The sequence below is a fragment of the Rosa chinensis genome, chromosome 4 (genome assembly GCF_002994745.2).
Source record: "Rosa chinensis cultivar Old Blush chromosome 4, RchiOBHm-V2, whole genome shotgun sequence".
Classification (NCBI taxonomy): Eukaryota; Viridiplantae; Streptophyta; class Magnoliopsida; order Rosales; family Rosaceae; genus Rosa; species Rosa chinensis.
In genome coordinates, this window is record NC_037091.1 from 57,720,037 (window position 1) to 57,746,763 (window position 26,727).

General features: G+C 37.3%; 4 protein-coding genes across 7 annotated transcripts; 3 read left to right on the forward strand and 1 right to left on the reverse strand.

Annotated features, from left to right (window-relative positions):
• The first annotated feature begins 1,091 nt into the window (after window positions 1–1,091).
• Window positions 1,092–5,350, forward strand: LOC112198441 (cyclin-J18). 3 transcript variants are annotated; one of them, XR_002935982.2, is made up of 10 exons: window positions 1,092–1,214; window positions 1,339–1,418; window positions 1,507–1,606; window positions 1,683–1,781; window positions 1,909–1,926; window positions 2,018–2,088; window positions 2,202–2,328; window positions 2,469–2,529; window positions 4,183–4,324; window positions 4,722–5,350. XR_002935982.2 is itself a non-coding variant. In XM_024339565.2 (9 exons), exons 1-9 carry the CDS (start codon window positions 1,143–1,145, stop codon window positions 4,266–4,268), a joined length of 714 nt encoding a protein of 237 aa, XP_024195333.1. In that variant the 5' UTR covers window positions 1,092–1,142; the 3' UTR covers window positions 4,269–4,557. The 3 variants fall into 3 exon arrangements, 1 of the variants encoding a protein (XP_024195333.1); XR_005810183.1 differs by having other exon boundaries at window positions 1,713–1,781; XM_024339565.2 differs by lacking the exon at window positions 4,722–5,350 and having other exon boundaries at window positions 4,183–4,557.
• An 8,103-nt stretch (window positions 5,351–13,453) lies between these two features.
• Window positions 13,454–19,114, forward strand: LOC112198438 (65-kDa microtubule-associated protein 6). Its single transcript, XM_024339562.2, has 12 exons — window positions 13,454–14,124; window positions 15,148–15,351; window positions 15,806–16,072; window positions 16,517–16,732; window positions 16,808–16,963; window positions 17,041–17,200; window positions 17,295–17,446; window positions 17,692–17,779; window positions 17,854–17,927; window positions 18,003–18,077; window positions 18,291–18,647; window positions 18,763–19,114. The coding sequence occupies exons 1-11, from the start codon at window positions 14,050–14,052 to the stop codon at window positions 18,627–18,629; spliced, it is 1,806 nt and encodes a 601-aa protein (XP_024195330.1). The 5' UTR covers window positions 13,454–14,049; the 3' UTR covers window positions 18,630–18,647; window positions 18,763–19,114.
• Window positions 19,115–19,596: 482 nt separating this feature from the next.
• LOC112198439 (IAA-alanine resistance protein 1) lies at window positions 19,597–24,195 on the forward strand. The gene is made up of 11 exons (XM_024339563.2): window positions 19,597–20,213; window positions 20,820–20,903; window positions 21,029–21,078; window positions 22,171–22,222; window positions 22,365–22,478; window positions 22,558–22,829; window positions 23,090–23,239; window positions 23,346–23,453; window positions 23,564–23,665; window positions 23,750–23,794; window positions 23,880–24,195. The coding sequence occupies exons 1-11, from the start codon at window positions 19,925–19,927 to the stop codon at window positions 24,033–24,035; spliced, it is 1,422 nt and encodes a 473-aa protein (XP_024195331.1). The 5' UTR covers window positions 19,597–19,924; the 3' UTR covers window positions 24,036–24,195.
• Window positions 24,196–24,236: 41 nt separating this feature from the next.
• LOC112198443 lies at window positions 24,237–25,470 on the reverse strand. Of its 2 annotated transcripts, none has more exons than XM_024339568.2 (3): window positions 25,183–25,470; window positions 24,876–25,073; window positions 24,237–24,754 (listed from the first exon to the last, which is right to left on the reverse strand). In XM_024339568.2, exons 1-3 carry the CDS (start codon window positions 25,234–25,236, stop codon window positions 24,482–24,484), a joined length of 525 nt encoding a protein of 174 aa, XP_024195336.1. In that variant the 5' UTR covers window positions 25,237–25,470; the 3' UTR covers window positions 24,237–24,481. The 2 variants fall into 2 exon arrangements, with proteins under 2 accessions (XP_024195336.1, XP_024195335.1); XM_024339567.2 differs by having other exon boundaries at window positions 24,237–24,787.
• Window positions 25,471–26,727: the final 1,257 nt, after the last annotated feature.

The following is a 26,727-nucleotide window of genomic DNA, read 5'->3' on the forward strand; positions in this document are numbered from 1 at the left end:
AGTTATTGTTTTGTTTATTATGATTTGGTTGGGCAATAATAAGATCATTAGTGGATAATAAAATGATTATTGGAAGATAATAATAAGATTATTGGAGGGCAATAAAATATTTATTGGGCAATAATGAGATTATTACGCGGCAATAATAAGATTATTGAGGGCAATAATAATATTATTTATTTGGATAAACCTACTAAAACATTCAAAATTAAAAACATCTTCATTTTTCACTAATTATTGATCCCTAATGAACTTGTTAGGGGGGGGGGGCAATAAATTTATTAGGGATCATTTTTCACTAATTATTGATCCCTAATGAACTTGTTAATGGTCACTGCAATAAATTCAGACGCTGGAATCCAGTCACCAGTCCTGTATCCGGATTCCAGTGACCATTCGCCAGATTTCGGTCGCCGGTCGCCAGAGTCCGGTCAACTGAGTGCTCGGCCGGTCACCGGTCACTGGAGTTCGGCAAGGTCTCTGATGACTTCTCTCTCTAAGTGACAAAGAATGAGAGGACAAAAATGTCTCAAAAATAAATATAAAGAAATAAAAAAAATTAATTGGGAATTTGGAAAATGATCTCTTAGAGTGTGTTTGGATGAGGAAAAATATGATGGAATTTAATTGAAAGTGAGGATTTCATAATTCCTACAACCTAATTCCCTCGTTTGGCATTATCAGACTGGAAATTTTAAATTTCTCTGTGGAAAAAAACGAAGGAATTCATCATTTAAATTCCTCACTTCAATTTCCACCAAAATAGGTGTCATTTAAGAATTCCCTTGCAGTATTCAATTTTCATTTCCAAAACAAGGTTTTTTTTCTATTTTATTTTTTTATTTGTTTTAAACTTTCTTAATTTATTACACATTTCAAATCCTAAATGGATACAACCAAACAACAGAAATTGCAATTAATGGAATTTTAAATTGATGGAGTTAAAGATTCCATCATTTATAAATTCCTATGGATTTCATAATTTTCTCATCCAAACGCACCGTTAGAGTGTTTGGGTAAATAAGCAATATCTTAGAGTGTTTTGATAAGTGGGCAATTTTTATCTTAAAATTGTGTAAATGGTCGTTATCCCAAAAAAAAAAAAGGGGACTAAAATTTTGGAGAATTCCAGAGGCGCAGAGATGCAGAGAGAATCCGGTTCGGCTTTGCCGCTCCGAGCAAGACTCATCGACTTCCTCATCCAATCTGCTCAGGTCACTCTTCTTTTTACCTACATTTTCACTCTGAATTTACCGTGCAATTTCACTCTTCGTTTTAATTTTCCGGTGGCCTAATTATTTGCTATTTCCAATTTTCTCATCGGAATTCTCAATTTAGCGGCTCCAACTTTCTCCGACCGAGAAGTACACCGCCTTGTCACTCTTCGCTCGTAGATTCTACCCGCGTTTTATGTCCCAGTAAGTTGCATGAATTACTTTTGTACTTTTCTTGGGTAATTCTTAGAGAAGAATTCACTGTTGCTGTAAAACTGTAAATGTAAATTAGGTTGGAACAAGGCAATGACATGGGGAACTGGCTCTTGCAACCCTTGAGAGAGAGCAATTTGCAGCTATTTGCGCTTGTTTCGCTATGGATTTCCAACAAAGTAGGTTTCGATGCTCTTTCGTTTACTTTTTGATATAATGTATGTGCATTTATATATGGATGCTAATGCTTTGTAGATACACTCTTCTCCTGCATTGTCCGTGAAGATATTCAAGTCCTTGGGAGACAAATGTATCAGTGAACAACACTTCACCATTCGAGATTATTCTGAAGCGGTAAGCCAATTCCTATTCTCGAATTTGGGGAACCTTTTTACAATAGCTTCTTCAGTAACATATAGTTGTGTAAAGGTCCTTTAGAGGCTAACAGATGCTTTACATTTTTGTTTTTCGAATTTTGTAGGAGCTGGTCTTAATGCAGGTCAACTCGAAAGCTCTGGAGTTCTTTTTCTTCTGTTGTTTTCCTATTACACTGCTGAGAGTCTAAGATCAATTGAGTTTTCTTATTTAAGGTAGTGAATTTTGAGATTTGTGTGGAAAATGTTGCTTTCGTATACTTTGAAGAGCTTTTACTCCAATTCAAGTAAGTTTTTATTATTTCATTGTACTGTTAGTTTCTTCTTTCGTTTATTTGTTTCAAGGAAATCTTGTTTCATTTTGATGCATCCTTCCTGGTTTTTTGTTTTTCGAGTTCAGGGGAGTGTCCAAGGCTGGGGAACTAGTGAACTTTGAAGCAGGCATGGACATCATGGATCTACTTTATGAAAAGGAGGAGACAACGATGCTCTGTGCTAATCCTCGTTTTCTCGCTGCATCAGTCTTGGCACGTTAGATAACATTGAATTTTGATATCGTTAAATGCTGTGCCAAAAAAAAAAAAAAAAAACTTTGTTAGCCGAAAACCAAATGCAGCTAGCTTTAATATCTGTTCTCGAGTGTGATTTTTTATTTGTTGCTTTGCAGGTTGCTTCATATGTCATTACAGTTCCCAAACAGAAGTTGGAATTTCCAGTTCTTCCCTGGGGTAAGATCTCGTATGCCTTTTCTTTTGTTATGTGCTTTAACCTGAATCAAATTGGTGCCTGACTGCTAGAACTGCTTAACATATTTAGAAGTTCTTAAGAATGTATTTTAGTTCCAAACTAAAGAAAATGATCTCTGTGAAATCAGCAAGAAAGATCTAATGTGTTGGAACAGGCTTTGTTGGTTGAATGATAGACAGAACAGTGAGTTGCCTCAGAAAGATCAGTTGTACTGATTCTTGGCTCGTATGATAGAGTAGAAAATCTTGGTAGGGACAACGAGAAATTTCCAGGTGACTGAGAATCTGAGATGCAATCTGATGATCGGAGTCAGCTTACTGGGGCCCCAACTCTAGTGAGAAAAATGCATGTAAAGATGCAAATTAACTTCTAGTCTTTGTGCACTGCCTAAGTGTCCCTCCACATTCTTGCAACCTTCCTTACCACAGCCTTGTTTGATCTTTGACCACCGGCCATATCTGATCATCAATTTGGTGGTCCTTTCCTCATACGCAGCTCTAGCTGACTCTTTGGTCCACTGTACCATTCGTACAGCTACATAGAAATAGAATCCTTGCTGACAATATATTCTTTTAAAGGAAATTCCACATATAGGAGGCAGCACTGCCTATCCTTCTCATAGGTATTCTTTCGATTTCCCTACTAGACAGACTAAGAGGGCAGCAAATCCTTATGGACTCACTCCAACTATTTTTTTTTCTTTTGGTAATAAGTTTGTTTTACTGATGCTCTTTCAACACTATAGATATCAATAAAACAGTTGGAAGATTAGCTTAAAAAGAAGAGAAAAAATATTCCTTTCCTAAGCATGACATGGGTCTGTGATCTGCCGTGTCGTATCTCTTACAAGGAAAAAGTGGTTGAGCGTACGCCTCTACTTGAACAAAACTGATTTGATATGTAGGGACATTTTCTGGCTGTTTCTATTTGTACACCTCTACTTGCAGAATGTGATTTGATGGTGCATATTTCAGTTATGCCGATAACAAGGTAGCCACATTTGTGAATGCCATGAACTGGGAAGTGGACTGTAGAATTTTAACCTCATGATTAAGGTGGAGTGATGGTCTGGAGCCTCTCTGTACTGGCCCTTATCCAAAGACACAATGTCAGTTTGATCTAGATCATCATCCATGGCCAAATGCTTGGGGGTCCATTTCCACCCACCTTTTTCCCAAGTTTTGTTAGCTTGCTTTCAAGGAAGATCGACGCTCTTCGTACACTATCACCTACCTTGCCTGTTTGTTAGGCCATTCATGAGTTCCTACTTGAATTTAATGATGCCTTACCCTTCTTGTTTGGTGGTTCTGTACTTTCCATCCTTTTTGTGTTCTTATGCCGCTACAGCATTTCAGTTTTTGGTACTTCCTTTACTCACACCCTATCAGTGTAAGTGTGCGTATGTGCCTTTCGAGTATGTGCTTGTTTAACTGTAAATACATTGGGCAAACGCTGAGATAGGTGTTTCAGTCAGTAATAAATAAAAGAATTTTGCAAGATCTTCGCAAGCTGATTTTAGATCATCAATCTAAGTGATGAACATGGAATCGGGATTTGTCTTTCCTGGCTTATTCTGTGCTGAACTGATAGAGATTAGTATTCTTACTAATTGAAATACATTATCGTGTGTGCAGTTAAGTTTGTAACCGGATGCGAAGAAGAGGATATTGTAGAGATGGTCAGAGAAATTCTTAAGCACGTATTCCATCTTTCTTGCTGAAGTCTGAAGAGGGCAACTTGTCTGTGTTTGGTACAAGTGATGGATGGGACACAAAGGTTTTGTCTTCTTTCTTAACAATATGCAAAGCTGCTTTGGATGCAATTATTCGCTTACAACTTATAAAGATCGCATTCATATCTCTGGTAAATAAACTAGCTGGAAAAAAAATAAAATTAAAGAGGGTGTTGGGTACCATTGATATTAACACACAAGAAAGTACTTTTAAGCTCTGTGATCTGTGGGTTCTACCAGACACACGGCCATTGATTTCAATCGGGAAGTTGCCTTACTTTTTGTTGCTTTAACTTTGTTTGGGTCCATATGAAAACCAGTGTTAGATGCCAAACTGATCACATTAGTGATCACTGTGGTGTTGTTTGTTGCCTTGTCCCCTTGTGGAATATTTCCTTTTTAACACCTTCCTTATAATCTCTCCCTTCTTAAAATTTACAGAACTGTCGGGTTTAGGGCTTTAGCGTTTACAAATTACAAGGTTGGTGAGTTCCATTGATTGTTGTTGGTTTGAAGAGGGGGCGTAATGGAGATGAATCCGAGGCGCTTTTGCATGGTTGTGGACTTGTGGTAGCGTCAAAAATTTCTTTTAATCAAGGCAGTGCAACAAAGCAGCTCATGACCTAGCTAAGTTCAATTTCATTTTGAACGAAAGTGATACTTTCTATTATGCAGAGTTTGGACGGAATGGCTTATGATCGGACATTGATTGTTGTAACATTTATATCAATTAATGAATTATTATATTTTCAATCAAAAAACAAAGGGTAAGGACCGTAAGGCTTTAAGCTGAGGATAGGTTGTATCTAGTTCTTAGTCGAAGTATATAAATAGTGATACTGAAGTGAGCAAGTGAACCACGTCAAGGCTGAAGTCCAACCAAATTTGCTTTGCCTCATCAATATAGGGGCCCGTACAAGTGCTGTTGTTGGAGGTCAAGTTTGGCGAGCTAGTCTTTTATATTCTCATATACAGTTTGGTCCAGACATGTTGAATACTTGAACATGTTTTTGACTATTGTTGGTATGGTTATGTATAATAAGCACACATACATTTGATTTGTTGGGATGACGCAGCTGTAAAGAAGACTACATGTCATGTCCAGTTTCCAAGCTAAGGAGTTGGACTCAGAGAGTAACTTACGAGGAAAACCCCTTGAATATTTCCACGTTTTCATTTGCTTTGTTTGCTTCTATATTGTACGGGGGGTTTACATTAGAAGGAGATCGGACTCAGTGAGTCTAATCTTAACCCTTTATATAACACGAAGGGCTGCGATTCAAGCTATTTTCAGGTTCCATTACGGTATTACCTGAATTATAGGATTATCTCTCGTGTGCTTAATGATCTGATTAGAGAAGTGTTTGTTAGAAGCTAACTAACAAGGAGGTCCTCAAGAAAGTCCGTGGCATCGCCGTCCCTAATAGGCTGTTTACTGGGCGCATTTGCTTTAATGGTGTCGGCTAATAATTCCAAGCAAAGCAAACCCCACATCCATTTAGTGCAAAACCGGACTTTATAACTAGTCTTATTCCCCACCCAACGACGAATATGATATACAATATGGGCAATGATATAGGGCCTCAATGAGGCCTAAAATTTGTGGCCTCAAATCTTAGGTGTCACGCCATGTCAGTAAATATAAATTTTATTTTTTAATTTCACATAATATATCTTGCCACATCATACTATTGCAACACCAACTCTACCCTTTTATATTTCATTTTAGATGTTAGGAGGTGAATTACTTACAATAATGAATTTAATTAAGTGACGAAAAAAAAAGATAAGCTATTAATTATGTCTACAAATTCTTTGACCAATATTTTTCTTAATTTAATTAAATTCTTTCCTATAATTTTTCTTTCCAAATAGTATTAATATATTGAATTAGGTGTCAAGAAATAGGCATTAACTTTTCTTTCCAAACATTGATTAATTTCATCCAAAAAACTAGCATTAATTTTTTTTTGAAAGTGGATTTCATTAAATCAACTAACGAGTACACTCGTTGAGAATGGCATCCCTTATAAATTCGGGAGCAGTACCAAACCATGTTTGGCTAACATTTGTATTTAGAGCTAGACTAGCAAGTGAATGTGCTATTCTATTTGCCTCACGAGGCACAAAAACTACCTTGAAGTTTGCATGTTTCTGCACGAGGGTCTTCAAGTCTTCAATAACATGGCTGAACATGGAGAGGTCAGTTTCGATTTGATTAACAGCTGTTACTAGAATCGAACAATCAGTTTCAAATATGACTTGATTATAGCCCATTCCTTCTGCCATTATAATGCCCTCAGAAAGAGCTATAAGCTCGGCATGGAAAGGTGAGATAATATTCTGCAATGGCTTTGTTGTCGTAGCTCGATATTGTCCTCCATGTTCCCTAAAGATTATACCTGCGCCACCTCTTCTAGTTTGCGATACAAAGGCCCCATCTGTATTACATTTGATCCACCCCATCGGTGGTTCTTTCCAACCATGTCGCTGCAGCCTTGGTTGGGGAGGAGAGCTATTTGCTTTCTTAAAATCTTCCCACCACCCAAATGCCATTAATACGACATCACACGGATGTTGTTTCACTTCATTCCACACTTGTGTGTTCCTATTTTTCCATATGGCCCAGATGATCATCATAATCTTGCAGAATTGGTCCTTACTGACTCTATCAATTGACTCCAATAGCCAGTCTTTAATTTCCATTGTTCCCATTTGAGGTAGAGAGAGACCTGCTGCTGTCCATATTTCAGTTGCATACCCACATTGATTGAATAGGTGTGTATTTGTCTCTATACTCCCCGCACAGAAGGGGCACATAGAATCCCCTATATAGCCTTTTGTACTCAAGCATTGTCTATTGGGCAGGATATTTTCACAAGACTTCCATACTTGCAGTGCAACTTTGTTTGGCACTTTGGCATTCCAGATAGCAGTCCACAATTTCTTATAGCGGTCTGGTGGTGGAGGGGGAGCTAAAACCAAACCCAAAGCAATATCTCGTGCAACATAATATGCACTATTTGTAGTAAAGAAACCACGTTTATGAAAGTGCCAAACTAACCTGTCCTTGGGAGCTCGTCTGCTTAAAGGTATGTTTAAGATGAGGTCTCGATCGACTGGGGCAAAAAATTGTTCGATCTTTGCTATATCCCAGGTTCTAGTACCCGGGACAATTAACTCTGCCACTTTGCTTGGTGCATTTCTTGGTGGTGGTGAACAAGGATTTCTAGGATATACATCTGGCAACCAGTTATCTTCCCATATATTTGTATCCTCCCCATCGCCAATCTGCCATCTCAGACCTTTTTTGAGCACTTCTCTAGCCTCACAAATACTCCGCCACGGGAAAGACGGGTGATCTCCCAACTCTGCATGTAGAAAATCACAATGGGGAAAATAGATTGCTTTGTATAGCCTTGAAATCAGAGAGTCCGGTTTCCGGACAAGTCTCCATCCCTGTTTTGCCAACATTGCCATATTAAACCAAATTAGGTTCTTAAAACCCATCCCACCTTCTTTTTTGGGATGCACAATCTATCCCAAGATCGCCAATGGATTTTTTGTTTCTCCTCTGAGTCACCCCACCAGAAGCCTGCACAAATCTGGTGCAAATCTTCACACAGTCCAACAGGTAGCTTGTAGCAATTCATTACATAGTTGGGTACCGTTTGAGCCACTGCCTTGATCAAAATTTCTTTGCCTGCTCCACTAAGCAGTTTACTGCGCCAACTAACAACTTTGTTGGTTAGCTTCTCCTTGAGGTAGCTAAATGCAGCTGTTTTTGTTTTTCCCACGTATGTAGGGAGGCCCAGGTATCTCTCATGTTTGTCAACCCGCTGAACTCCCAACAAGGTTGCCAGTTTGACCTGTCTATCCATAGTCACATGAGAGGTAAGAAAAAATTAGCATTAATAAATTAAGAGGTAAGAAAAAATTTCATGTTAGTAGCAGCCATTAATTATCATCTACAATCTAAATATATTGGGGAAAAAAAATAAACTCAAATATAACATTTAAACCCTAGCTACATAAAGAGAAGAAATGAACAAAAGAATATATATATAATTGTATGAATATGTATTTTTCACACTATATATATTTTCAAAATTTACAAGAATCCAACAAAGGTTGAATTCATATACATGTGTTAAGCAAATCTATTGTGATAGAATGTATGTGCAAATCCATTGACTGAATTACATGAAAATTTTCTATTCTTGATTGGAGAAAAAAATTGTTATTGAAATCTAAGCATGAGTATAATGAAAAGAAAAAATGCAAAAAAAAAAAAAAAACTAAAATATTTTTTAGAAAGCCAAAATAACATAGTCATTAGATTTTAGAAGGATAAAATTGTATTTTTCTCAAGAGTTACATAGCATAATTTGACAAATAGTTAATGTGTGTAGGTGACATGGCATGACACCTAAGATTGAAGCCATAAATCTTAGGCCTCATTGAGGCCATAAATCATTTTCCTATACGATATATACATATATATTCTTCCCTCTTCAATGTAGGTTACAATACATATCCACTATAAATATATATGGTCTTCATCAATTTTTGCTTGGATAATGTATGACTTTTATTCATCCCTTGCCGCTTTATGAGTGGTCTAGTTGCTCTGATTTGCGAAGTTCCGGTGAAAATGGCTGAAAAAAAGAAAAACTCCTAGGCTCTTTTCCGGTCTTTCTGGCTTTGAAGCTGATTTCCATCCTACCTTCTTCTCAGGGCAGCTTCAAAGCCATGATACGTAACCACGTGTGCAACTCCATTAGTACAGAGCCTAAACCTTCGAATAGAAGAAGAGAAAGTAATATAGGCCATAAGATTTAGGGATTTCAAAACCGTATTTGAACATTTAGGACTATGACACTACAGTAATTTCCTCAATGTACTTCCTGGCAGAGAACAAATCCTTCATTTCGACCTATAACAGCAGAGGTCGGTTGGAACTTGGAAGTAGAAACATAATGCCTTTTTAGGTAAAGATTACACTCTTACTTTCTTAAAGATATTTATGTAAAGACAAACTTTCTTATGGTGGCAAGTACTCGAGTGTTGACAGGACAAGGGAATTGTTATCGGTATCAATCTCAATAGGTTTGCCAAGTAATTGTTTTCTGTATCTTCATATATATATATATATATATATATACATATATATATTTTAAATGATTTAGAATTCATGAATTAAATTTTGAATTCACACTCTAACAATTTATATTTTAACATCGATAACATGTTAAGTAACAAATCATCAACTATATTACTAAATAATGTCACACTAAGCAAATAAAATATACAACAATCTCTTAAATTTACGGTCGTAGTGTATATAGTATAAAGATAAATATGTATTCAAAGCCTCAAACACACTATCTTATTGGCACACTTACTCGGAGATTAATTTCTTGACTTTTCCTACCAAATGCATGTTAGTGATCGACATGCATTACATATCAAATTATCAAATTGGTAGTGAAATTTTTTTGAAATTAAATTAGGTATTGAACCAAAAACTATAATGTAGTAGTGGTATACAGGTAGATATGATGCATTAGCTACCTCTCTTGTACACACTCTTTATCCTAAAAAAATGTTTCCTTTTGTTAAATCAAAATGAAGACAAAAGTTTGGTTAATTAAGGTGGATTTGGGTAGGTGGTTTTATTCATGATTGAATGGTGGAAAGAATAATAGTAATCAGTTAGTGTTAGAGAAACATATATACTTGATCGATTACTAAACAAGAAAGTAGGGACCAATTATATAGGTTGAGAATGAGAAATTTCCAGCTTTTGGTAAAAGAATTAGATGGATCGAATTGGCATCTTCTTTCTGCGATATGTAGGACTTGTTATTATTGATATTGGAAAACACATATACTGCTGGGTCCGTTCTCATCATCTTTCGCAATTCACATATATATAAACCTCCAGGGCCAGCTAGTTATAGTTCCTTTGTCTTTGTCTTTGCACCATCAACATGCTCGACCTAATCACTATTGTCAGCTTCTTTCGTTACCAGCAACTCTCTTTCTCCCGACTCTCACTGTCAAGACTCAAAAGATAAAAGAAAGCTATTTATCTGTGTTTGTATATAATATGTATATAAATCCATATATATACATCCAATATTTCCAGTCATGGCTACCCTCTTTTCTCCGGGTTTAGTTGTCAGCATATTACTTCAAATAAATCGTTTACAGAAAAACTAATATTGCCTAATTTTCTATTAAAAAATAATATATATATATATATATATGTTTTGAATTATGAATTAAATTGACTAAATGAATTATTGTGACCTAACCCTGTCCGCCAAACTAATCAATAATTCTTAGCAATGCAATATGCGTGTGATAATTTTGTTTATTCATGTATAATTGGTATTTATGCAGGTAGGTCGAACGTCAATTATAGTTTAGTCAGAACTCGGATGAGACTTATCTAAATCATATTGTCATATTAGATGCCTTACGGGGTTTAATTAGAGCCTTACTTCCGCGCTCTTCCTTATTTTCTTAAATTCAGGGCCATTTCATGACGTAGTACCGATATCCTGGGACTTAGTGGTTGTAGGAAAATCTTGAGCAATGCAATTTATGAACCAGCAAAGTCTATTCTCCTAGAAAATGAGTAATCTTATAAGCCACATATTTACTTTCCTTTTTTTTTTTTAGCAATGCCGGCACAAGTTATAATAGGCCGTTATATATCCTGTTACTATCATTTATAGACAGACAAAAAGCTAGTGGTAGTACCCACAAGTGGTACGTACATATAGTCATACTCATTGTACATTTAAATATGTAGAGGTAGCGGATACCCTCTTTTAGTACTATTCTAGAGGTGCTAGAAGTACATAGAGTGTTCTTAATACAAGGAATTTTATTGTAATTAGACAAACTAAAAACATGTGGATGACTGAGAGCAAAACCCTAGCCCATCAAATTTTTGTCCCAAGGAGCTCCAGAAGCAGGCCCACCCAAAGCCCAACAAGCCAAGATTGGCCCAGACCAAACTTCCATCTCCAAACTTGTTCTTAGCCGCCATCGTGCCCTTGCCCGCTTAGGCAGGATTCCCGTCGTCACGATGCAAACACTGCCATGAAACCCTACCATGACCCAGCGCACCATGATCCTACACTGCCGCCGAAGTCGAAACCCCCACGCCCAATTCCCTCAATATCTGCAACGTTGTTGATCTGCGCTGAGACACACCATAACTGCACCCATCCCATAAATTTTTGTTGATTGGGAGCCAAAAACCACATGCAAAAACTTTTGAGCAACATCCACACTCGAACCTCCGGAACTCTAGCATCAAGTCCTGTCCTGCAGCAGATCACGGGTCATTGGTGAGGCCAAAAGGCCCGCCCGAATGCTATAGCTGCCGTTGGACAAGAGCAAGCTCTTAGTTACAGCAGCCGCTGCTGACCCTTAGGGTTTCTTCGATAGAGAGATGATAACTCTCTCTTTGCTTTTCATATTTACTTTCTCTTAACTTTAAAATAATATGTGATATTTTTATTTGTGTATGATACATCAAAATTTTCGGTAATTCTTTTTCGTAACAAACTATTTTCTTTCATTTATGAAAATAATTAAGAGACTTCTTACATATCTTCGTAAATATTGTTTCAACTTATCAATAGAGAATAATACCTCCTTTCATATATAGATTAATGATGTAACATAGACAGCTTGATTCAAAAACAAAACTAAGTTCAATACGCAAGACCTGGCTTTATCAGGGTCATGCACATGCAGATTGGAAGGTACGTGTCTTCTCTTGGTTTATAATGGAAACGAATGCATGGGAGGCTAGCCTCTATATATATATTCGTTTAGACTCCAAGTAACTATAATGCTATTGCACATGAACATTATTATTTAATAGTTCAGAGGCTTCTGCGTGCAGGGTGCGTGCAGAGAAATGCTTGATTGTACCGTTGAGGGAGTCAGTATGTCAAGTGTTGCATTCATATGAATATGATGAAATTTATAGTAGTTCGATCGACTGTCCGACTGTCCATCTCATAACAATAATGTAACATCTCATGTCACTCAACATGCGCACAAGTCTTTTCCTAGTGTTTCTGACATACCAACAATTCGATATGGTCGATCTAGCTAGCTATTACTTCCTCTAAGCAACCAATATCATTCATATGATATATGATATATATCTACAAGCTAGAGGTTGAGGTACATTGCATTGGTTAATTGGTACTTTGATTTAGGAGTTAAGAGTGAACCACGTACTACCTCTTTCGACTAATCAAGCCTTAAATCCCCCTTCCCTTTAGACTTTAATGTTTCAAGAAAGGTTAGCCAGCTTGTTGCAAAATCATACCTAGGTTGTTCTTTGCCTCTCACCGAAGCAATCCGAACAGATTGTCCATCAATGCTAGCTGTAGTAGATGTGAGTTATGTATAAGTAATTTCATGTTAATCATTTAACAATCATCAGGTAATAGTTCATTCAAATTTGTGATTAATACATACAATTCAGAAATATGAAATACTTAAATGAATTGAAATTAAACTTAAAGTAATATTTTTCGTAACTGTTATTGTAGCATTATTGTTATATCATTAGATTATTTTTTATGTTTCAATCATAAATTAATCATCCGTCAATAGTAGGTAAACATGATGATAAGCTAACCTCTTTTTGATTTGTTCTTTGAACAAAACTTAACTCTTTTTAAAGTAAAATGAATGGAGAAGGCTCCAACAACAAGTTTCCATCTCCTTCAGTCATATTTTGTTTTAACAGATATAGTTTGGTGATGAGCAGCTGGAGAAACAATGGAGTGGCACATATTTAGTATCGTTTCACTTTCATGTACATATTTAGGTCCTATAGGAAAAGCTTAAAGTATGTGCTAGTGAGTGATCAAAACTTTAAGTCTCAGTCAAAAAAAGTCATGTGGCCTAGCAATATAGCAAATATAGTAATAAACAGAGGGAATTAAATTGTTAAATATCACCTTCTTAGATTCTCGTTTTTCATGGATCACAGTTGACATCAAATTCACAGCTAAGCTAGTCTTAAGACTCTGTTTCACTGTAGCCCTTTGTTGTTGCACTCACTCACCTCATGAATTTCCAATTCCATTTTATTATTGGAAAGTAAACCCACGCGCGCAATCTGATACATAGTTTCACACACTCACCTGCTACCTTGGCAATTTTTGGCTCATAAAAGATAGTCAGTTTTCTTGTTATTTGTTTAATAATTGGTTTGGTTTCCTCATTGCTTGTTACTATGCCAATGATTCTCTCTCTCTCTCTCTCTAAAGTCTGAACCTTTACCATCTTCTCCTTCCTCCTCCTCTCTCCCCCTTAGTTGTTGCTATTCTTTCTTTTTCCATTTCCCCGTTCCGTTCAAAACCCATCTCGGAGATCCTTTGCTTGTTCTAATTCTTTCACATTTTCTTGAAAAATTTAAAGAAAAAGTGACCAAAGCTTTTGGCAGGGAAGAGTGAAGAGAGGGTTCAGATCTAGAAGAGCTAAGGTTGTTTATGGCAATGGAGACTGGCCCAAGTGTTTCTTGGTCTCTTGGTCTCTCTTTGACTTGATAACAAATTAATGCCTCCTCCTCCTCCTTCTTTCTTTTCTGGTGTGTAAACTTTTTCCACTGTCAACCTCTGCTTCTTCAATTTGGGTACTCTTGGTTTATTGGGTGTACTTCAAAGCTCACAAGAAACTTGCTTTAACTTCAATTTGAGTAAGTCACAGAGATCTGAGCAAAATGCTAGCTCTTGGGAGTCCCACTATCAGCTTCAGAGCAAGCAGTGGCTGCAATCATTTGCTCAAAGAGCTTCAGGTCTTTCTCTCTTCTTCACTTTCTGTGTTTCTTGTTGTTTCTAAACAGTAAAGTTTGTGACTTTTTCTAATTGGGTCTTCTTCTTCTTCTTCTTGGAAGCCTGCTTTTTCATTATGGGTTTTCAGTCTACTTTAAGTTTTTTTTGCTCTGTCAAAAGGAGAGCATTGATTATTTCGCTAAAATGTGTCATAATGGAGCTTTAAATTAGGCGTCTTTTATGTTTTCTTTGAATTATTAGAGAAAGTAGATGTGTCTTTCCACCTTTTTAAGTTAATAGGCTCCGTGGAATGTGATCTGTTCACCATAGTTTTCAAATTCAGTTTCTCTGTATCACTGTGTATACTCGAGCATGGTTTTTATGAAAAATATGTGTTTGTATATGTTAGGGATTTTTTTTTCTGTTTTATTCCTATTTTTCTTTTCTTCTAATGGGTTTCGCCAATCTCTGGAATTTCCGACTATTTTCCTTGTAATCATGGCAAAATTGACGGGTTAATTATCTATGTTTGTATTCATTTCCTGGCTTTTTGTGTAAGTGTCTTCCTGAATTCTGAAGTTCCTCAATTTCACTTTTCTATTTCAATGGATTTTTTGAGACTAGGGTTCTGTTCACTTGTTTTTCTTATGGGATTTGACTTTCTGTTGGTTCTTCCAAAATGCTCATTTATCTGTGGTAATAAACCAGGGATGCTACTTGGCCGGAATGAAATTGCTAAAACTTTGGGTTCTTGACTTTTGTTTCCCAATTTCCATAATTCAACATTACTACTTCATTTATCTTAATTTTGAAGATTTTCTCTGTTTTTTTTTTTTCTACTATGCAAGATTTAATGTGTCATAGGTCACGAGAACGGTGCTTGTGTGTTTCCTTTGGTTACTTTTCGTTAATAAAATGTTTGTTACCCCATGTACTTCTGGCAAATTTTTCACACTCTCCCGTGAAGTAAAGAAAATGTGAATGGTAAAAACCGTTATTGTGAATGGTGATACAGCAATAACCGTTTTTGTGCTTCTGCTTTGCAGCAAATATGGAATGACATTGGTGAGAGCGCGGCAGACCAAGACCGCATGTTGTTGGAGTTGGAAAGGGAATGCTTAGAAGTTTACAGGAGGAAGGTTGATGAAGCTGCCAATACCAAGGCACGCCTTCATCAGTCCGTTGCAGCAAAAGAAGCTGAGCTCGCCACTCTCATGGCTACTCTGGGGGAACTCAATATTGATTCACCGGTAAAGAATCAAAACTTGGACTGTTGTGGAACTGATCATTTATTGACCATTTTTTGTTCTCGTACTAGCAGTTTTGCTCTCCTATTTTCCAATTTGGGTCATTTATTTGTCATATTTGTGATTAATATACTGTGATTGAATGGCTAGGTTTGTTATTGTTTATCATTCAGATCTATATGGGTACATTTGGATTGTAATACTTCTTAACTAGAATATTCTTACCACGATTATCAGATGTAGGGAAGAATGCCCTTTGGCTTTTTATAGTTCTTCAAGATTCTAGCCTGTAGAAGAATTTTGTTTAATAAGCGTCTTTTCCTGTTATTAAATGTTGGTAATACTGTTCTGCTGGGTAATCCTTTTATGAACCCTGTGTAGACCCTGTGTACTGATTGTGGCTACCAGCTGCTGTTTCAGTTGCATATGTTTACTAATTCACAACATAATTTTACAGATACGGAGAGAAAAGAGATCAAGTTCTTTGAAAGAGAAACTCGCATCTGTTGCACCACTGCTAGACAATCTAAAAATGAAGAAAGAGGCACGAATGAAGCAATTTTCAGATATAAGGACACAAATTGAGAAGATCAGCGAGGAAATATCTGGTTACGATAATCTCAACAGTTCTTTGATCAGTTCATTAACCCTTGATGAGCATGACTTGTCATCGAGGAAGCTAACTGAATATCAAGCACATCTGCACACCCTTCAAAAGGAGAAGGTGAGTATATTATGATACGAGCTCATACTGCAAGTTAACTTGGTGATTCTTTTATCATAATTTGAGTTGTGAGGTCCTGGATAAATGGTTGCAACTGCTGTTCTACATCTGTGTAAATGAAATATAGTCATCTTGCTAAAGTGGGAGAATTTAGATAAAATCTTTAGATAGCTTATGTCTGATCTCACAATTTGAAGACAATTTGCGGGAGGTTACAGCTCTATAGCTGTAACCAAGGGTTACATTTGTCTTTGATAGTTTACTTTCTGACAATACCTTTTGGGTTGATTTTATCACTGAAAATTGTTGGATAAACAAGAAAAGCTGTCCTATTTTAGACAGGAGGTTATTTGCATTATGGATGCTTTGGACAGGGTTTAGCTCACTTATACTGTATTTGTATCTATATTCTGATAATTTGAGTATGCTTCTCTGTTTTGGCAGTCCGACCGCCTTCAGAAGGTTTTGGAATATATCAATGAGGTTCATTCTCTTTGCGGTGTGCTTGGCTTGGATTTTGGTAAGACTGTAAGTGAAGTGGATCCTAGCTTGCAGAGGACAAACTCAGAACAGTCCACGAACATCAGCAATAGCACATTGGAGGGTCTAGAGCAGACCATTCTCAAGTTGAAAACCGAAAGAAAAGCTCGAATCCAGAAGGTAAATCCTGTTCCTACTGTACATGCTTTTGATTCTGGCTATGAAATGCAAGTGTAACCTTTTTCCAAAATGCAGCTAAAAGATGTCGTAGCATCCCTCTATGAACTTTGGAATTTGATGGACTCTTCAAAAGAAGAAATGAATAAATTTTCAAGGATTACTTACATTCTTGGAAATGCAGAACCAGAAATTACACATCCTGGCTTACTTTCAACAGATGTTATTGAACAGGTTGAATATCAATCTCATATCTCTTAGTTGTAGTTCTCCAAATATTTATCCTCAAATTACTCTCATCACTTTGACAGGCATCGGCAGAAGTGGAGAGACTCACTGAATTGAAAGCAAGTAGAATGAAAGAGCTCGTTATGAAAAGGAGGTCTGAATTAGAGGAAATATGCAGCATGACTCACATTGAACCTGATACCAACACAGCTGCTGAGAAATCAAGTGCATTGATAGATTCTGGTATCAAACTTCACTTTGGTTAAAGCCAGTTAGATGTATTTGCTAATATATAATTGCCTAAAAAAGGTCTATTGATCATGTTACTTTTGTTCAGGTCTAGTAGATCCGTCCGAACTTCTGGCAAACATAGAAGCACAGATACTCAAAGTTAAAGAAGAAGCTCTAAGTCGAAAAGAAATTACGGATAGGATAGACCGGTGGCTATTTGCTTGTGAAGAGGAAAATTGGCTCGAAGACTACAATCAAGTAAGCTTTGAGATGTTGTGGTAGCTTTTCAGTTTTCACCGGTTCTGATAAGAAAACAATAGCTGGTTATTCTAGCTGGTCTTTTTATCCTACATCAGCTTATTTATTTCAGATATTTCTGAAGTTAGATTTGTTTGACATTTATTAGCTACAATCCATCTTTTGTGCCACCGTTAATTATTAATGCCTCTTCTTTGTAATACTTCTAGTTTTATTCTTTTTTAAATCTTCTTATTGAATTCCAGGATGACAGTCGGTACAGTGCTGGGAGAGGGGTTCACATTAACCTTAAACGTGCAGAACGTGCTCGAGTGACTGTAAACAAAATTCCAGGTACTGTCTTCTTTAGCATTCACTACTGTATCTGTGGCTGTAGCACTGTTAGAGCTAACAATTTCTCTTTGCAGCAATTGTTGACAATTTGATAAACAAAACGCTGGCCTGGGAAAACGAGAGAAAGGCATTATTTCTTTATGATGGGGTAAGTAGTTGTATTCTAGGATTTGTTTTCTCTCTGGTCTGTTCTCTTCTAAACTTGGGTTCCAAATATTTGCAGGTACGCTTGGTGTCAATACTAGAGGATTACAAGGTGAGCAGGCGGCAGAAGGAAGAGGAGAAGAAGCGATCTAGGGTAAGTTTAACTACACTATCTTATGTGGGTCTTTCATATACTTTCAGCAGCTACTTACTGTGTACTATTCTAAGGGAAAGTTGTCACTCAAAGATAAAAATAAAACAGTTGTGTCGAATGAGTTTGTAAACTGGCACAGTTGCTTAAAATCTTATCTTATGGCTCGTTCCTCTTCCTCTGTGGATGATGTCTTTAACATTCTTTCCTTTATAGGACCAAAAGAAGATCCAAGATCTTCTCCTCACAGAGAAAGAGGCCATGTATGGGTCTAGACCTAGTCCTAGAAAAAGTAATAGCTTCAGAAAACCAAATGGATATCGTGCAAATGGAAATGGATCCATGACTCCTACCCCTCGTCGGAACTCAGTTGGCAGCGGCACTCCGGAGCTCTTAACACCCCGATCTTACTCAGGGCGCCAAAATGGATATTTCAAGGAAATGAGACGATTGTCTACCGCACCACTGAACTTTGTGGCCATATCAAAAGAAGATACAATGTCATATGCTACATCTGCTTGTGGTTCAGTGTTAGGCTCCCCCCCTCGCGATTAATGCTAAACATTGGAAATGGTATGCTTCACTACCGTAAATCTTTCCCTATGTTTATTCTTTAAAAATTTATGCAGAGCATTCTGCAAGATTCTTGTTCTCCACTTTATTGATGACTTGGTGGTGTTTTTTGCAGGTCATGCAGCTGCTTACAAGTTAGATGAAAGTACACCGGATTAAAGCAGCGGAAAAATTGTGAATATGGAAGGGGATTGTATACACTAGTCTATGATTGTAATTTGTTAGGATTACGTGGAAAATGGTAGTAGTTTAACTTTTGAGAACAAAGTTGTGCTTTGAGAGGTGACTCTGCTAGGTAAAGTTTTGGCTTTTCACTTGTTAACTTGGGAGTCTTGCATGTCAATATTGAGTAGCTTTATATTAAAAAGGGTTATATGGTAGTGCTGGGTGCTGACCTTGTCCTTTGTTGGATTTGCTCGTGTTTTCACTATTTCATGTTTTGATGTGTATATATGAGTTCCACACCATGATAGCTCCCATTTCATCCAAAGTTTATTCATTCCCTGCAGCTTATGGTTCATATTCTGCATGCATATTTTTTCTACTTGTTCATTAATCTAAGCTTGCAAGAGCCTCAAAGGACCCAATGTCGCAATATTTTGCTTGCTTTCCAGCAAATGTTAGCTCCACAAACCGGTCATGCATTCCCATTCTCAACCTTCTCCCTCACACTGAAATAAAGAAGCCGCAACTTGATCCAAGTGCAATTTCATGGTCTCTTCTATATGCTCTGATCAGTCTGAAACGTAAAGATCAGATCTTGGACTATCCTGACGTAGTACCAAGAATACAAAGATGAGACCTTTCGAGCAAATTATTCTGACTGGAGCACCCAATTTATCGATTATCTAAATATTAATTTTATATACTATAATTTTCAATACATATACATTACGTGACAGGCCCTACACAAAGTCTATAGAGAGGCACTGACATTGCAACAAAGATGTGAAATTTATTGTTAACTAGGGGACAATCTAGTAATAGCAGAGTGGAGTGTAATCAGTTGGGAGAGAAAGAACGGGATCTGGTCTGTCATTAGATTGTTCGGCTAAAAAAAGAAAGAAAGAAAAAGAAAAAAAGAAAAAAGAAGAGGGGATGGATGTGGTGACCTTCGGTATCATAATCGGAATAATAGTGCTTTTCTTTTTAATCGTTTGCGTTATCACCATTGAAGGCGTCTGCAAGAACCGTTCTTAGTAGTTAAAGTCTACTGTTTCTCTTTCACCCAAACAGCTCCTTAAGACTTTAACGAGCGGTTGGGCTTGTGTCTGGACATGGAGTTGCGTAAGAGACGTATGTTGTCTGTTGTTGCTGCTTTGGTTCTTGGGCTGTGTTTGGATCTGAGCTTGGTTTGTGCATCTGGGGAGGCTCATGTTCACACCCACCACTGTAATCATGGCCATGATGACCATGACCATCATGGCCATGGTCACCAAGGCCAGAGCTTGGTGGGGTCGAAGCTTCTTCCGGAGGAATTGGCGGAGGAGGAGGATATGAAGTTGTATGGATTTGGGTTTCAACATGACCATGAGCATTTTGGTGCTTTGCAGCTCTCGGTGACTGGTATGTGTTTTTGCAATCTTCTGATGATTATGTTGGGATGAGTTTGTATCTACTGTTGACTTGTAAAGGTTTTCGATTTTGGGTTTGCTGACATATGTGTACTGTATGAAGCAATGAATTGTTTGTGCCCTTTTTTGTGTGGTTGCCAAACAAGTTCTGGGATTTTTTGCAATTATTAGATTTTGATGACGTTGTCATTCTGGTGTACGAATTGATAGAATTTGGGAATGTGCTTCACTATAGACAATCTGAGATATCAGTAACAAGCTTTGTCAGTTAGGTAAAGAAATTGATAGGATTGGGTAAATAAATCAGCATATGAACTGAAGCACCTCATTTTAAAGTTTCGATATGTAACATGGAACACAGTATCACAAGCGTAAAGCAATGAGATGTCCCCCTCGGTTGGTGTTTTGATCTCTATATTTGTTAAATACAGACTTCACTCTTTTTCAACTCTGCTTCACCCTGGTCACAGTTCTAAGTTCTTAGTTCCTATCTATTCGTATTACCTTTTTGTGTCAAGTTATAATACTCATCTGAAATGTGTCCCTGACTCCATGTAACCTTGTTCCTCTTTTATTGGTTATATTTAATTATTTATAGGTCTTTGGATTCATTCATTGGGATGCTCGTTTTTGGTCAGCATGGCTTCCCTCATTTGCCTGATTATCTTGCCAGTAATATTCGGTAAGTCACTTCATTGCAAATGTACAGATCCTTACTTGACATTGGCAATGACTTTTTTCTCAATTAAGTGATAAACTTGCTCTAGTCAGCAATATTCAGGGACTGACTGTATTGCATTATTGCAGTGCAGGGGAAACCATCCAAGGCAGTTGTTGATTCGTTGGCTTTATTTGGGGTCAGATTCCTTATTATTGCTCATTTACATTTAACTTCTAATGCTTCTTTGTAATTGTAAATTTTATGTGGTTTACATCGCTTCACTACCATGTGTTATCAATTAATCACCAGCTCTCCCTTTGTTTTCTTTGCCATTGCTAATATGGTGAATCTAAACTGCTAGTTCAGTGCAGTACTTTCTATGTCAACACTATCCTTTTATGCTGTAAGACTTTCCTGTTGACTATTGAAGCTGAAATTTGGCTTTGTGAAATATGTCTCCAATTTGCTAAACATTGCCTACTACATTTCCTCGTATTAAAGCAACTAAAATACGAATTTGGATGGCTTTTGGAAGTTTTTACAATATTTTACTTGGGGTTGAATGTTAACTCAGCCCCTGGCATGGTGGGTTTCTAAGGTAGCTGATGTTGACTTCTGTAGTATGTGGAACAGGCTGGGAATTTGTACTGTTTTTACCCCAGAAACTTGGAAATTGTGGGGTTGGGTAGGCTCTGTTCAACTTCCATAGCCTTGCTATCCTGAGTGGATCTCAGGGATCCAGAACATCTTAGGAAAAAATGCCATTTTGGCATCTAAGTTGCAGTGGCTTAGTGGTGTTGACCTTAATATGGCTCCCAGATTCCTAATGCCAGGGTTCAAGCCTCAGTAATTCAGTAATATACATGTTTTGACTTAAGATGGATTGATTACTGAACTGTTAGATTTACTATCATTAATCTATCCTGACATAGTCAAATCCATATTTGAAAAGTTTTGCATGAGCATGTGTTAGATTTGAGCTCCGACATTTCACCATTTCTGTCAGTTACCAAACAACAGGATCTTTTGTCCTATATTGTTCTTAAATTTTGAATGCCTTTCTGAACTAAGCAACGTATACTTGTTCAATTGTGTTGGATGTATCATAATATAAAAAATTTCTTTTGTTTACTTTTGAACAAATAGTGTCTTTGATCGGAATATTATTTGCCAATGATAATTATCATATCTCAAAGAGCATGCAGTTAATGGTTCTCATTAGTCAGAGGATTTGAAAAACATTTCTAGTGTATTGTTTCTTGAACCGTTATTTGAATTTCATTTGCAGGCTGGAGCTATGTTAGGGGATGCTTTCCTTCATCAATTACCACATGCTTTTGGTAGGACATTAGTTAGACATTCAATTATAATGCTTGCATTGATTTGCAGCTTTTAGTTCATCTCTACATGCATTATACATATAGGGTGTAGCTGTTCATGTTTGCATTTCTTATAAGTGAGTCAGAATCCAATTTATTGCAGGTGGAGGGCACTCACATGACGACCATGTAGGCCATGATCATCACGATCATAGTGAACATGAGCATTCACATGCACATTCTTTGGAAGATCTTTCTGTAGGAATTGCTGTCCTGGGTTAGTATTAATATACATTTTTCATGTTGTCTTGTTGGATTTTAGTTGCATTCGTATAACTATATAATGGTTGTTGCAGCGGGAATTGTATTGTTTCTTCTGGTAGAAAAGATGGTGAGGTATGTTGAGGAACACTCTGGAGGAACTAATGCATTGGGTCATGGTCATCATCACCACCATCACAGCAAGAAATTGATGGATGACAACGATTCTCATGATGACTTGACATCAGAATCTTCCACTGGAAAAGATGGACGGAAGCCAAATGTGTCATCTGAAGGAAAAGTGGAAAGTGAAGTTTTAAATGATTCTTTGAAGGAAAATTCTCATCTTGATTCTCAATTGCGTAAGGTAAGCAGCTTAGTCAGCATCTTGATTTATATTCAAACTTCAGCAAGGTTGTGTTGCACCTTGATTTTATGTCAGATATAGAACTGCTATTGGTTAGCTTATAAATTACTTTCATGTCTATATCAATGTTAAAAGGTTAAGGATAGCTGTCTGCTAATGACAATTTTCATGTTTCCCATTTAGTTGAAGAAAAATTACCCTTGGTAATGAAGTTTTATTGTGTTTGAAGTATTGACAGTGCCATCTGGCCAATCTTGCAGAGAAACACTGCCACAGGTGATAGGGATAATAAACAAGATGTTCATGCTGCAGAAGACTCGAGTCATGATACTAAATCGTTAGATGTAGAACCTACACGATCACCCAACAATCTTGTGTTTGGTTATCTCAATCTCTTCTCTGACGGTGTTGTATGTGGTTCTTATTTACAGTCAATCTTGTACTTATTCAAACAAAAACTGTGGTTCATGATACAGGGTTATTATTGTAATAAAAAGCGTTGTCTTTCCACTGCAGCACAATTTCACAGATGGGATGGCTTTAGGAAGTGCTTTCCTGCTTCATGGTACTGTTGGTGGGTGGTCTAGAACTCTATTCTTGCTTGCGCATGAGATTCCTCAAGAGGTTTGAGTTTTCCCTTTTGTTCATTTAATGTGGTTAATACTATATATTCAAGTATGAATCTCTTATCAATACATGCAGTGTTCATAATTTATCACCTTACTCTGTTTCAGGTTGGTGATTTTGGTATTCTGGTGAGGTCTGGTTTCAGTGTATCTAAAGCTCTCTTTTTCAATTTCCTCTCAGCACTTGTGGCCCTCGTTGGAACTGCAATGGTAGGTTATAGTCTATACTAGGTTTTCCTTTTCAATTTGTATCTTCAGTGATTGAAATGACCTTCTCAGTCGCTTTTGGTGCAGGCTCTGCTTGTTGGACAAGATCCGGGACAGTCATCTTTGATGGAGGTGAAAATAGCCTGACTTGTTGGTTGAATTAGTTCATACTTGCCTGTCAAAATCTCAATGAAATTTCGCTTCTACCAAATTGCAGGGTTTTACAGCTGGTGGATTTATATACATTGCGGTTGCTGGAGTGCTTGCAGAAATGAATAACAATGGCAATTCATCATTGAAAAGCACAGCGATGCAATTAACTTCGTTGATACTCGGCATGTCAGTTGCTCTATGTATTTCACTTTATGAATGAAAGTGCATTTAGAAATTGGGACTCAACTATCGAAATTGTACTAATAGGGGATGAAATCAAATTACAATTCTTCTTCTCCACGTGAAATGTGTGGGGAATGTGAAAATGAGACGAGAGAAGATAGAGAAAAGAAGAAGGATTCCATACACATTCTGTGGAACATGGTTCTTGTTTTTCCGCTGATTTGGTAGATAAACATGCTTTAGTTAAACACGCTTCGTCTTCTTCTTTTTCTCCCTCAATTTGATTGATGGTTTCGTTCGTAAAAAACACAAAGCTCAATATTTAGAAACAGAAGCTGAAATAGGCAATGAAATTACAGAAGAGTTCGTCCTGCATCTTTCTATACCAGCTACAATATATGTAATTGACCATTTTCCTCGTCTCACTCGATAATCAATAACACACTTGAAAAGAGCTAGACAAGTGACGTGAGCCATTTTCGATCAAGACTTGTCCAGCTGCTGAAGCATTTGAAAGACGGTGATGCTCTGAGCCGGTAGAGGGCGAGGCGGATGGGGCGGCATTCTCCTCAGAGGGGATATGATATGGTCACCCCCGCCGCGGGTGAGAGTGTGATGCCTCTTCCGCACTGCTCGAACCGGAACAGGAGGCTGATCTACCATCTCATCCATAAAAGCAGCAGAAGAAACTTCTGTTCTCTTACGCGGCATTGAGCTGTTATAGTTGCTCTCAGAAACCCTTCCTGTTCCTCCATCCTGTAAATTTATTTTACATGAGACTATATCAATCTGCAGATGTAAAAACAAACATCACTACCACCAAATGTTAAACGCACAACAAAAAGAAACTGAGAGAACTAAACACAGAGATGCTTACATTGATGACAGAAGAGTCCGGCATTGGGCATTTCAGAGGGTGATCCTCATCGGGCGGCTCTGAAGGATGTTCAATGGGCCAGAATTCAAAGTCGATTAGTTCTACTTCACCTTCATGAAGCTCATTATGAACTTGAACATCCATAGCAGCACACCTCTTTGTTTCATTTATCAGAGGAACTTCAGGTTCTTCTCCATCCTAAGGAAAATGAAGTACTCTATATAATGATAAAGTTGTGCAACTAGTGTATGGAAATCTTTGGAATGAGAGCAAGACTAAGAGAGAGGGAGAGGGAAAGCGAACTTACATAATAATGACTTCCACATGAAAATCCCATAGATATGTTATTATTATTGTTCATGTTGTTGAACACATGCTAGCTGATTCTGAGCAAATTTGTTCTCTTCTGGAGTGAGAGATCTAGTAGGTAGGAAAAGATTGATGAAAAGACAAAGCTGCTGAGGTGAGACCATAAAAAGGAGTAGCAGCCCAAGCCTAAGCTAGTAGGGATAGTACTAGTAGTAGGGAGAGGCCGAGAGACAGAGAAAGAGAGGTGGCGGTATGGGATGGTTTGCACAGTGGTCAGTGGAAGAAGATCATGAAGAAAGATTCCCACCATTTTCGTCTTTTTTCCTTTGGATTTCCTCCCTCCTGCTACTACTTTATTCATTTCTACGAACCCTTTTCTTTACTTTATTTGGGGCCCCTCATTGCTCTCTCTTTCTCTTTCGCTTTTTTCACTCTCTCTCTCTCACAGATTCAATTCACAAAAAGAGAAAGAGACAAGCTTTTGTTTTCACTTTGTTGCTTTGATTAAGGAACAGATATAGATATCAGAGAGATAGCTAGCTAGGTTAAAAATGTAACAATCTCCCGCTTTATGCTTTTTAGGGTTTTGCAGGTAGAAAATGTGTCATGTACATGAGCAGCTGAGCTGCTGGGGCGACTGTTGCAAAAGCTTATAAAGACTCGCACCAACACATTCACACTGAGAAAGGAGTAAAGAACAGAAGCAGAGGCGAGCGGAAAGCACGAGATAGAAGAGCTCCCTTTAGACACTTTATTTTGATTAATTTGTTCATATATCGATGCAAATGCAATAGAATTTGGTTCTAATTAAACTCGAAGGACCAAAGGAAATGCATACATGCTGTTGCAGTCTTGCAGATATTGCACAAGTACCTCTACACAAGTCATGTCATCAGCACTTTGTGTTCTGTAAAAAAATTTCACAGTAACGATAAAGCAATATGATCCTGTAGCTGACAATTGGAAGATTTTGCTGTCTAGCTCTAGTTATTCGATCTTCCTTTTGAGTTGTAAACTATATATTCAGTTAAAAAAGGAAAATGACATTTCATAGTAACTCGATAGGAAAAGACTTACATTTTTAGAAACACTGTTGTTTGTTTGTTTGTTTTTTTTTTTTCCGTCTTTTAGCCATTAATAAACTACATTTGGTCTTAATTGTTGCACAAAATCTAACTATAACAGTTGTCTACTACATTGGGAATAATTAATTAAAAGTGTAGCAGCTAACTAGCCTGATAACAGATGATCCTCAACTCATTTTATCATCAATCCGTTTTTCTTTTCAATTGACAGAGCTAATTTTCTTACTTTTTTGACCCAAAAAAAAAAAAACAAATCTTTGCTTTGCTTTGGGGGGTTGTTTCTTTTGTCGGGCTTTGGTTCAACTTTTGGGTCACAAACAAGTCCAATCTATTTCCTAAGAAAGCCCAATTTGATTGAGCTAGCTTTTGGGCTGGAAGTCATAATAGAGTCAACGTCGTCCCTGTCCCGTGTGTCGCACTGTCGCGTCCGCGTCCGCAAATAAAGCCTTGAAAACGTC